We start from the raw sequence: 12,935 nt of genomic DNA on the forward strand, positions 1-12,935 counted from the left end.
GTTGAATGATGGAGGTGGAGACGCTCCTTCAGGTATACTGGGCAGAGGCTGTTTAGGGCTTTAAAGGAAGATCGCTGTCTCTTGGAGGCGCTGTGGGCGTGCCTGGTCTCACCGACAGATATTTGTCAGTCCGGTTGTAAGTTGCTTTGGTTTGCCTTGGGAAAGAAAAAGTGACAAAGAAATTTAATAAGTAATAATACTTTTAAAAAAATTACCACACCCTAATTCCTGAATGCCAAGCTTTATGATCAGTACACTTCCCCTGTTCTTCTTCTTCTTCTTCTTCTTCTTCTTCTTCTTCTTCTTCTTCTTTGCATTTAATTCCCCTTTGACCTCACTGTTTACAGTCCCACCAGCACCAAAGCGACCTTGGGAACATCATCATTTTTATCAGAGCAACTGATGAAATCTGGAGCCGAAACGTTTTGTAAAGAAGGTAAAATTTCTGTTGTGTTAGTCACAGTTAGTCCCCATGTTTGTACTCCTCCAATTGACCAAAACCAAATGAGCGTCTGGGCTAAAAACATCTTATTCTGAAGTGGCATTTTTATCCGTTTCCATAAGTACTGCAAAGTGTGGGTAGGAAAAGCGAGAGCCTTTCCCCTCCTAATATCGCCCTGCACTGAAATGAAATCCAAAAGGACAAATATGCCCAGGTGCCTCACTTAAATTGTGATGGAGTCTTTAAAAATCACCGGTTTTCAATAGCTTCTCTGCCTTTTGGGTTAAGAGCAAGTGTAAAAACCACTGGTTTGAATTCAGTAATAATACTAAAGTAACACACGTATTGCTCTGTGAATTTTCATTATCTCATCATCCCTGACCACTGGTCCTGTTAGCTAGGGATGATGGGAGTTGTAGTCCCAAAACATCTGAAGGGCTGAGTTTTCCTATGCCTGATTTATTGGATAGATTTCTAGCCTGCCTTTCAAGGCATGTTGTCATCACAAGGTAACAAAATAAAAACATCAAATAAAACATAAAAGAGTTACCAGTGCAACCATTAAATAAAGCAATTTCCATCTTCCATTTACAACTTACAATTAAGCAACAGCAGCTAAACAACATTTTAAAGCAAAACAGGTGAACTAAATGTGAACTGGATTTTTTAAAAAATGGGGTTTCTCTCTTTTAAAAAAACAAACAAACCAAAAATGAACAGAAATAATGGTGCCCTATGTACACCTGAAGAGGAAGTTTGAAAGATATCAGGCTATCCTGGAAAAGGCGCTCTTTCCTGGTAGTAGATCTTTACCCAAAGAGCAACCAACATCTTGCCTTTAACAGCAATAGCTTGCAAGGATCTTGCAGAGCAAATTAATATACCATCCAGCACGTGAATCAAAATCATTCAAAACGTAGAAGGGGGGGGATGTGGCTCCTGAAGTCATCATTGAAATGAGGACAGGGTTGTTGCAAGCACATTCCTATTTCCATCCATTAAATGTTGGAGGGTATGGATGATATTGAAACATCTATATCTTTTTCAGTTCCTGTGTCTGCCCCTTTTAATTTTGGAAAAATAAAGAAGAGCATCAAAGCACAATGCCAAATTGTTGTTCTGTATTAAATAAATTTACTCCAGGCTTCCAGCATTCTGGCCAATGAGTGCAAAGGCGGTGGGATAACTGACAAGTCATATGATTCCTTGTTATGTCATTAACAGTTTACAATTTTACAATTTTCAACATTTTACGTTACGTATGTTCAATTCCAGCTGTTCTACAGTGAATGACCCTCTGCATGTAGACTTCCCTTCCCACCTCTATTACACAATTTCTGGCTATGGTCTTAAATCAGTGGTGGCTGGTGCCCTTTGGGAATAATACAGCGGAAGCAGGAAGACCAACCTTAGGTGGCACCAGAGCCAATGACAGGCAGAGTAACCCACTGACTGGTTGCAAATATGAGGACAGGCCAGGAGGGACTGGCTGAGGACAGACAGAGGCTGTTGGGGTAGTAACCCATTCTCCCTAAAGGACCAACCTCCACTGGCTTACATGGAGCTTGGATTAACTAGAGCATTTACAGAGCCCCAATGATGATGATAATTTAATGAAGCTGTTTAAGAATGCTCTGCTAGGGCATAGTGGTTGTTTTTAATTCCCTTTAAATCCTTTAATTGTGCCCTCTCTATCCTTTAGAACATTATTTTAGTGAAGAAAAGTTCACTACAAATCTGGTCCCTGTGTTTCTTTGTTCTAAAAGGCCTTATTAGTTTGCACCCCCTATGTGAATTCTACAACCAAAAGGCTTAGTATTGGATGCAGAAATCTGATGTAGCAGGTTCCAATGAAGTTGCAACTAAGTCCCTGGTTGTAGAATTCAATAGGTGGTGCAAACCAATCTGGTCCTTACATTAAAACAGAAATATTTGGCCCTCCAGCTGCTGCTGAACTACAACCCCCATTAGCCCAAGCAAATATAGCCAATGGCCAGGGACAATGGGAGTTGTAGTTCAATTTCTGATGGGCCAAAGGTTCCCCATGCCAACAGGACTTCCTGGTCCACTCTATGTGGATTGGGGCCCTGCATCTCTCCCCCCCCAAATATATTGGCAAGAATTGCTTAAGAACATTGTTAATGTAGCCTAGCCTACCTCACAGGGCTGTTCCAAAAAGGCAGAAAAGTAGCCCCACCTACTGCTTTAACTGCAACATTTTTATGGTCTTAATAATTACAGTAAAATACCACCACAACCTCTGATAAATAACAAAAACGCAAAAAATAAAATAAAAAATCCAAGTATGTGCAGTTTCAGCCTAGACTACCTCACAGAGCTGTTGTGAAAAAAAAGAAAGACAATGTACACAGCCTTGAGCTCCTGTGAGGAAAAGCAAGATACAAATATACAGCAAGAAGCAACAACAGTGCCACAACTCCCTGCAACACGTGCTCTCTCTTTTTTTTTGCCAACCTTTATTAACAAAGGATCCTTGTGAATTCCATGCCACCCTTAAAGAAACACAAAGCCCAGTTATGTAGTTAACCTTTTTTTTTTGTTCGTTATTTTTTTTAACCTCTAAGTGGGGAAAGCAGGAACACCAGCATTCTGGTAACTAAATTGATTTCCCACAAACATATTCCATGTGCCGGCCCTTCTTCTGCTGCTGCTTCTGCTTCTTTTCTTTCAAGAGGGAATTCCCCCTGCTCTGCTCTGCCTTGTTCCTGGAGATGGATGCTGCTTATTTGCTGTTTCATCCTGGTCTGATGACTCACACTCTGCATCTCTGGGCCCCAGTGGGTGAAGCAAGGCTGGAGAAAGGAGGCGGAGCAGCTGTGAAGGAAGCTTTCCTCTGTCAACCCCAGACCTACTTAAATATTGCACAGCCCCCAACTGAGCAATCGCTTCTCCCTGTGTCATTTCACGCATCATGGCTCATTGGCAAGGAGAGCTCTAGCCTGATGTTGTCATCTCTCATCCTTCCGTGCCTCTGTTGTGTCTCTGTTGTATTTAGAAGCCGCCCTACATTCAGGGCAAAGCTACATGTTAAGAAAGAAGCACGGGGTTCCCAATTGCGTGGATTTCTTCATAAAACAATTGGGAGGTGGGTTGTACTCTTGCAGGCTAGAATCATCACTCCTGATGCTGTGACGTTCTGATTCCCCATCTGCTTGCAAGGCAGGGGAGCTGTCCAACAAGGCAAGGACCCAAGGCAAGGCTGCTGAGGCAGCAAGGGAGCTGTCCAGCCATGTGGAGTTTGTGGACAGAGGTGGATCTGATCAGAATAGGACCTTGCACTAGGAAAATCCAGGCAGACACTGAATGGCTCACATAGGCATCCATACAGTCAGGCACCAAGGATTTCCCTTAGTCCTGTATTCTTGGTGCCAGGATATATTCTGAAGGCACATGTTGTAGCCACCTTGCCCATTACCTGCATGGGAAACTGTCTGAGAGACCCCTGGATGCTGCCTTAAGTTGTATCATGGAAGAATGGTGGGGGTATAAGTGTAATCATAATGGCTATAATAAAACAGTTTTGCATGTTTGTTTGTTTGTTTGTTTTTTAAAAAAAACACTACAAAAACATGCAAACCCTTTTAGGAAAGGCAAAAAAATAAAATAAAAAATCAGCATAGACATCAGGAGTAATGATCCCTGTTTCTAGCCACCTTCAGTTCTGGGGTACAGGGACTTTACTTCTGCTTACGTCCATCCTATAAATGCACTGTGCTGTTGTATAGTTCCACCAGGCTACAGCAGAGGAAAAAATAGGGATGTGGGCTCATTGCATTGGCTCTGTCAAGAGACCAGGTCCATCGGGTCCCCCTTTTCCCTTACCCACTCTATCAGGCTACTGTAGGTATAGAAACAGGAAGAACCCATCAGCTCAAGTGTGAACCAAGCTCCGTTTGGGCCATCCTCTCCCAGAATTCAAGCTGGCCATCATAAGAACTTTGAAATAAATTTAGGAGCAGGTGCCTGTTTGCTTGTTTTCCAGCGAAAAACAAAACAAGGAGGCATAAATAAGCAAGCAGAAAACAAAACTGCCTAAGAGCTTTGCAGCACCATTGCTGCCATAAGTGTGCTGGTAATTAGTACAATACAGTACAATACTGGCATAAAGAAATCTTCTATTATGGCTATAGTTGTCCACTTGGTGTTATTTAACAGCTCCTGTGGAGGTTTCCCAGTCTGATAAGACCAGGAGGAACATGCTGCTCTATAAAAAGAAGGTCAAGGGAAGGTCTTTATAATAACAGCCACAAGCTGAGTGAAGATTTGCAACAAATTATAGAGAATTATAGAGAACCCATTGCCAGCTTGATCCTGGTCAGGGCTGAGCTGAAAGCAACCTTCCAGCTGGAACTGAGAATCAAGCTGGAGAGGTAGAACAAGAAGGCAAAGACAGAGCCAGAAGGGATAATAATCACAAACTCCCAACTGGAGTAAGAGGTCCATATAGCAGGGCTCAAGAACACAAGGGTCACATTTGCTTCTGGGCAACTATTTCTGGATCCAATTTTGTAATATCTATTTTTTTTGTACACTGCTCAGTTTTATTTACAGTATACAGTTGTGTTTTGATTCCATTTTTCTGCAGTTTTAAAGAAATTTTATTAAATGCTGCACTTGGATTGTTTTTATGTAAACTACTTAGAGGTTTTTTTTATCGTGTTAAGTAGTATTCAGTCCCAAAAATTAAATGCAACAAATTCATGTTCATTTGGGGCACTTGGGAGGAGCAAGAAAAACATCCTCCCATATTCTTTACAATAAATTTAATCTAGAGATTTATAGCAGGCATCCTGACATCTAAAAAAGCAGGGCTCAGACAACCCTTCAGCATAGCTCTAGTCAAATCCATTCCTTGTCTTGAATAGAGTGTGTTATAGAGTGCTATTAGGAGCAACTAAGAGATCTCTCCTGAGGTTTCTTGCAAGCTTTTGCCTCTCTCTTCATTCCCCTTTCCTTCCTCAGACCAGAACACTGAAGCTCACATTACAACTCTACCCAAATCTTTCTAATGCCTCATTGATTAGTCATTAGAGAGGTTGGGGGATGGATTTTATTGCAGAGCCCTTGACATGCTACTCCTGCCTAATCTTTCCAGAGATGGCACAGAGAATCTCTCAGCTGATGCTCTTTATTTTATTGTTTGCTTCACAGTTTTGGTTGCTGTTATATGAAACAGAGATATACACAGAGCTGTATACCTAAGTCATGCAGCTAGGAAATGTGTATTTTTTGTCATTGTTAAGTGACATAGAAGGCTATTTATGTGACCTTGCATAGTAGGATTTTGAATGAGAAATGGCAGTGCCAGGTACAGGATTTCTTTTGGGGTGGGGGTGGGGGAGGGCCTTTATCAAGATGCCTTCAGCAGCCTCCCTTCTCTATGATTCCTTGATTTCTGGCTTAAGGCTTTAAAGGTAAATTGAGCCTGTAGATTATCTATTGGAATACTAAAGTAAAGATACGTCAATCCCAACACATGATCAGGGGAAATATACACTAGTTATAGTTAAAGTGGCTCATTAGTCAAAACAAATTAAGATATAACTATATGACTGATTGTGAGGAATATATGTAGGTGACAGAGTAACAAAGTAAAACATAGAATGATTTTTGTGGTGTGCAGTTAGTTTTACAATATTTTATTAAATGTAAAGTTTGGTCATTAGTGCTTTCCTTAAGCTATTGTAGTTTCTGTTATTCTTGGACTTCCTATTATATTTGTTATTTTGTTATTATTGTCGGTACCATGAAGATTTATTACATTATTATAGTTATTTTAATAGAAGGCATCAAAATAAATAAAAATACAGGTAAATTGAGAGTATATCTGAAATGTCAGCCAGTATGGATCCAACAGCACCACAGTAATATGCTCTGACTGACTAAATGTAGGCAACTACAGTGGTACCTTGGTTTACAACCATAATCTGTTTCGGAGGTCCGGTTGTAAACCAAAACGGTTGCAAACCAAGGTACGACTGTATCTGGCATTTTGCACCATCTGAAGTTACCAGACCCCCCTCCCTTTTTGAGGGCAGTCCCACAAACAGCACATCACAGTAGTCTATATTATAGGTTCCTAAAACATGAATGATCAAGGCCTGGCCTGTCTTCTCTGGGAAAGGGCACAACTGACACACCAGCTGAAGTTGGAGAAACATATTGCAGCAAACATATTGGGATGTGAAGTAGGGTCTGGTTGGAAGATGAATTCTCACAACATGCAACCAGTGGCTGAGGGCATTTAAGAGGTTGATTGATCATGTCTCCAGACTGACAGTATTTGTGGGAAGGATTCATGCACACACTGGGAATTGTAGTTTTGTGAAATCAAAGTGGAATTAAGTCATCTGTCACACAATAAATCCACTTTTAAGGAAGGATATACTTTTTGCGGTTAGCAAAGTGAAAGTGAATTGCATTAAAAAGTGTTTAATGAATGAACAATTAGTGGGAAGCTGTAAAAATGTCCTGTAAGCAGGTCAGCATGACTGCCCACCTTATTTTTATGTGTTTGTAAGTTGTTTTTAACTGTTTTTAACATTGTGTTTTAATTGTTGTAGTCTTCTCTAGAACCTTAGAGTGAAGGATGGGTACTGGTAATTAGTAACATAATTGTTGTGTAACCTTCCTACAAACAAATCAGACTGAATTTTCAATAAAGATCAGAAATTATCTAACCTCCACATAAATTTTGGGCAAGCAAATTAGGATGAATCTGCAATAAATAGGTTGTCTGATGGAGACCAAAATATCTCCATCAAGTGAACTATGTATCAATTTGCTTCCAATGCAGAAACTCAGATATGAGACACAAAAAGTTAAAAAGCAGGGGGCAGGGGGCAGCTTACCTTTGAAGATGTGTAGAGTGGCTTTCAACTTTCACTGAGTAATTAAAACTAGTTCACACACATTAGATTTAGTGGAAGGGATTCTAGGTTAGAGATTATTATTTTCATACAGGGTTCAGCCTCATTTGTCTCTCTGAAGGCATTAAACATCCTTAATAAAGCACTGGGACATTGGGACCTGTTTATATATTTATCAGGAAGAAGTATTTTGCAACTGGGTTTTTGTTGTGGAGTAGTTAAAATGTGTTGTATTATGTGTAATGCATGAATTCTATGGTTGAAATGATTATTTATATACTTACAGAATTTATACCCTCCCTTTAAACTTCACAACTATATAAGCATATGGTTTTGTGTACTGCTTAGGCTCCCGATTTAAGAAAGTGGACTTTACTGCACTGGTCAGAAATGTAATGCATGGGAATTCTACAATGCGTTTTTAAAACAATAATGCCCAACTTTATCCTCGCAGGGATAGATTCACCCACAGAATGATCTTCATAGCAATCTATCCTGTGTCCACTCCGAAGCAAGTCCTCCAGGTTGAATGAAGCTTACTTAGTGAGTATTAGGTGATGATTCTTCCAAATCCGTATCTCATTTGCAGCTCAGTAAATTGGAGTTTGGGGAAATTGTGCCGTGTACCTAAAATGTAACCAATTAAATATTATACAGGCACACGGTTTTTCTATTAAAAAAAATAGAAAGCAGGCTAGTCCTCATTTCCCCCTGTCTTTTGCTGTTGCAAAGAGAGCTGTGCGACAGCATTGCTCTGGATCTGCGCCCCCCTTCTATACGCCCCTTCTATACCGCCACAGCTCAGGCCAGCCTAGTAACGATGAAAACCACACGAAAGCTCATACCAAGAACAAACTCAGTTGGTCTCTAAGGTGCTACTGGAAAGAATTTTCTATTTTGTTTCGATGAAAACCTAGTCCATATTGGAGGGAAGGAAGGAGGGATGCGCGGCACGGGAAATCCGATTGTAGCCTAAACCCACCTTTCTTCCTTCTCTCCCTCCCTCCGTCCCCCCGCCTCCCAATAGCAGCCTGGCCGCAGCGGCGTCTCTGGTGCTGATGCGCCTGTGCGCGCAAGGCAGGGAGAGGAGAGGCGACGGCAACGGGAGTGGCCAGTGGCGCAGGGCAAGCGACGTTGGGCAGAGCCGAGCCGAGCGCTGGGGAGGCGGAGGCCGAAGCAGGAGGCGCAGGAGCAGCATCAGCATCGCCGCCGCCGCCGCCATCCATCTTCTGCAAGCCGGCGGAGCAGGTGCCGCTGTCGGTGGGAGCGCCTTCTACCCGCGGCGCGGGGCTCGTCGATCAGCGGAGGAGGAGGAGGAGGCGGCGGCGCCAAGATGTTGGAGATCCAGCTGGACGACGGCGGCGTCGGGGGCTACCCGGGCGACGACTACTGCTCCGGCTCGGTGATGTCGGAGCGGGTGTCGGGCCTGGCCAACAGCATCTACCGAGAGTTCGAGCGCCTCATCCGCTGCTACGACGAGGAGGTGGTCAAGGAGCTGATGCCGCTGGTGGTGACGGTGCTGGAGAACCTCGACTCGGTGCTCACCGACAACCAGGAGCACGAGGTGGAGCTGGAGCTCCTGCGCGAGGACAACGAGCAGCTGCTCACGCAGTACGAGCGGGAGAAGGCGCTGCGCAAGCAGGCCGAGGAGGTGAGCCCGAGAGAGAGGAGCCCGAGAGAGGGAGACCCCTGCGGGCGACGCGCCTGCAGCAGGGGAAGGGTGGGGGGTGGGGTGCGGAGAGGCCGCGGCGCGCGCAACGAGGGCGCAGCGCTGGGCCAGGCCCAGGCGAGGAGCCAAAGGGACCCACCGAGGCCGCCGCAGCCCTCCTGCTCCCAAGCAGCCTCATAGGCAAGAGGGGTGTTGCCGTGGCCCAGATCTGGGCAGGAGGGTGGCTTTCTGGAGTTCAGGCCCAGCTCATGTGGATTGTACTTGTGATTCATCACCTACTAATAGTGGATTATTATTATTATTATTATTAGTAGTAGTAGTAGTAGTAGTTGTAGTAGTAGTACTGTTGTTGTTGTTACTATTACTCTACAACTGCATGGGATTTGCTGTCCAGAGGACAGATCCAGGACCTGCTTAGCTGCCGCAGATTCTCCAGGAGGATGAAATGTTCTGTAGAGCCTTTGCTGGGCTCCTAAAAAAAACATGAGAAAATGTTAGGAATAAGCCAAGGCTTGTCCTGTCTTGGATCAAGAGCAGGTGAAAAGGAGCGAAGGAGCAGCCCACTAGAATCTGGCAAATGCATTGAAGCTCTAAACTCTAAAGGGATGTGGATTAAGTTTCTTGAAAGGGGAAAGGGGGCAGAGGGGAGTCCTTGTCGACACCCAGGTTTCTTTTACTAGACTCCAGGAGACATTTAAAGACCCCAGTCAGAATCCATCCAGACTAGGATGGATGGAGGGAGGTGAAGCAAAGATCCAATGCAGTGAAGACGCTGCAGGGATACTTTCCATGGAGTGCTGTGTGCAAAATATTTTCCTTTTCAACCTGACACCCACCCCCATCAAGTAAATTACCTAGTGTTCCTCCTGATCCCCTCCCTAAAATAGTCTGCCCTATTGGTTGGGATCTTGTCCCTGTCCGGGTCCCTATTGTCCCCCTTTTGTATCCTAGTGCCAGTCTTCCCCCAGTCTGGTGCTTCCCATTTCCATTTGTCTTTGGACCACAACTCCCATCAACACTTTTACCTGGGGCTGATGGGATTTGTAGTCCAAAACAACTGGAAGTCACCAGGTTGGGGGAAGGTGGGCCTAGGATAGCTGCACCCACCTGCCTCCCCTCTCCATCACCCCTTGGCAACAAGCCATGTACCTCTGCCACTCATACACCAATTCCTGTGCCTGCCAAGATGAGATAAATCTATCGCTAGACCCCAGAAAGTTACCCTGCCGGCTTCTCCCATGTTTTTCTGTTTTCTCTAGTTTTTAATTCCCAGAAGTTCAGTTTGCCCTCTGGGCGATCTCTTCCCCTCCATCCTGCCAACCATTTGTTGGTGAAAGGAGAGGAGGGGAGGCTTGTGTGGCACACTGCTAGGCCCTGGAAGTGCCAGCCTCTGCTATCATTCCTGCACTTGTGTGACGCAAAAAGGGTGTTTGTAAATGCCAAGGAAGTGGACCCAAGTGCCAAAGTTGCTGTTGTTTGTTGTTGGCTGGTGTGGCAGGACTGGAATTGCTCTTGGTTGATTTCTTAGTGATTTGCCGTAGATTTGCAAGTCCCAATTTTTTAACAGCAGCAACAACACCCAGTGTGGCCTAGTGGTTAGAGTGTTGGACTAGCGCCTGGAGGACCAGGGTTCAAATCCCCAAGTCTCACTCAGTGACCTTGAGCCAGTTGCTGTCTCTCAGCTGAAGCTACCTTGCAGGGTTACTGTGAGAATAAAATGGAGAGGGGGAGAACTGTATACACTAGGGTTGGGGGATTATTATTATTTAGCTTGAAGGCTGCATTTTCTTCTGGGCAACCTTCCAAGGGTCGCATGTCAGTGGTGTACATTGGCAAAAGTGGGCAGAGAAGTTAATGTAAATTTTACCTTTGTGCAGTAGCCTAGTTTCTACACACATGCACATCACATCCCCTTCTATCTTCCATCCAGGTAAGTAAAGAAGCAATATCAGGCAAATTCCAGCTAGGCAAAAATAGACTTGGGGGCCATTCCATGAAAAATGAGCCTGATAAGAATGCTAGATGAGCACTGGACTTTGGTGAGGAAGATTCCAAACGTGCAGTCTAACCATTTTTTTAAAGCTAAAGACAAAAGAAGTTTAGTTTATGGACCTTCTTTTCAAAAGTCCACCCACGTAGTCTTCACAGAAGTGTTCAAGTTAAAAGTTTTCTGATGTTTGTCCCACCTGTGACAGCATTTTTTCCTTAATTTTGTATCATTAAATTTCTTAAACTTAATTTCTGACTGCATAGTTGTAACCAATAAACATTGATTTAAACAGATACGCTGAGTTTATCATTGATTCACCTCCGAACTCAGAGTTTTTCCATAAATCAAACTTATCTCAAGCTCCATGTCCTTTTTTTGTCCCACCCGTGACAATATTTTAACATTTAATAAAATTGTCAAAAATATCCATAAAAATAATAAAAAAATTGTAAAATGTTCAGTATCTTATTAAGAACATAGTTTAAATTTTGGTTGTTAATTTTTATGTATATTTACATTGTTACACATGTGTGAATACCAAAAAACATGGTCCAAGTGTCCCACCTGTGACAATGGAATGGCCCTTGGGGTGCAAAGGGGTGTGGCGTTGGGACAATTCTTAAGGCTAGATAGAGAGGCATGGAGAGCCCCATTCAACCCCTAGGCATGAGGTGACCCACTCCAGTTGCACACCACCCTGAGCTCCTTGAAGGGAAGTTGGATATAAATGTAAGTAAAAATAATCAAAGTTGTGTTTTTTTTTAAAAAAAAATATTTCTCTCCTTCCTCAATTAAGATACTGAAACGAGGCTGCATATACTAAAGCACAGCCAAAGCACATTCTTTCCCTCAAATAATTCTGGGCGCTGAAGTTTGTTAAGGGTTTCTGGGAATTGTAACTCTGAGGATTCTTTGAGGAGGGGAAATGTGCTTCAGATGTGCTTTAAAGGTACAGTGTGTACACATCCAAAGAGAGTGTTTTAGGTGGGAGACAATGACTGGATTTTTGTGTGGAAAGAATTATGAACTCTGTTCTTCTGGTACGGAAAACCAATTCCTGGTCTTAAACATATGCTCAGTTTTGTCCTGGTTCTTACTTTGTAATTCTAAGGGTATATCTGCTTCTGTAGCCAAAATGGCCACCCACCTGTATACAAGAACGCCTCTGAAGCAGCAGAATGAGGGAAACCCTAATGCAGGTGAGGGGAGCTTTTAATCCTTCAGACGTTCAGCAACTACAGTTCCCATCAGCTCCAGCAAACATGGCCAATGGGCCAGGGACAATGGTCATTGTAGTTCAGCAACAGCTGGAGGGCCCAAGGTTCTCTACACCTGCCTCAAGTTTCTAGAAGTGCAAAATATATTTTAGAGGGGGGGAGCCTTGAGGGAGGAGCCTCTGCCCACCCCAAATCAGCCTAAAGAGGACTGAGCATGCTCAGTGGCCATGGAATGCTGATTGACTGTGGAAGGGGACAGATGCAATGGAACCCCTGGAATCTCAAGTGGGACTGAGTATTCAACGCTACAACATTTTGTTGTGGGTCCCACTTGTTATTTTTAGAGTGTGCTTTCCTTGATGTTTTGATTTGAGGAGGCCCACTAGAGCTGGGAGGTCAGGAGTTTTCTATGCCAAGGATGAAGTCCTGCTGGAGGGTAAATTCTCTTTGCATCATCAGCCTTGGATGCCTCTTTCCCTTACATCAATTGTCAGGCCATTCTTTCTGGTCCCTTGGGCTGATGCCTGGTCTTCTGGCATCACCTCACAGTTTAAGAAGGATGTTGACAAGCTGGAAGGTGTGCAGAGGAAGGCGACCAAGAGGATTCTGCACTGCAGGGGGTTGGACTAAATGACTCTTGTGTCCCTTCCAGCTACAATTCTATGATTCTATGACTATGATAAGGGGTCTGGAGTTCAAGTCATATGAAGAATGGTTGAGGGAGTTG

General features: G+C 43.7%; 1 protein-coding gene across 21 annotated transcripts in view; it reads left to right on the top strand.

The window, feature by feature from the left end:
* The first annotated feature begins 8,411 nt into the window (after window positions 1–8,411).
* Window positions 8,412–12,935, top strand: part of MAPK8IP3 (mitogen-activated protein kinase 8 interacting protein 3) — a 63,987-nt gene continuing 59,463 nt past the window's right edge. For 14 of the 21 annotated variants that reach the window (XM_033168012.1, XM_033168007.1, XM_033168014.1 and 11 more), the window contains exon 1: window positions 8,412–8,983. In XM_033168012.1, coding sequence (XP_033023903.1) covers window positions 8,666–8,983 — 318 coding nt within the window. In that variant the 5' untranslated portion in view covers window positions 8,412–8,665. The remainder of the gene's footprint in view (window positions 8,984–12,935) is intronic. The other 7 variants (XM_033168004.1, XM_033168019.1, XM_033168024.1 and 4 more) reach the window with 1 other exon arrangement.

This window comes from Lacerta agilis, chromosome 13 (genome assembly GCF_009819535.1).
Source record: "Lacerta agilis isolate rLacAgi1 chromosome 13, rLacAgi1.pri, whole genome shotgun sequence".
Classification (NCBI taxonomy): domain Eukaryota; kingdom Metazoa; phylum Chordata; class Lepidosauria; order Squamata; family Lacertidae; genus Lacerta; species Lacerta agilis.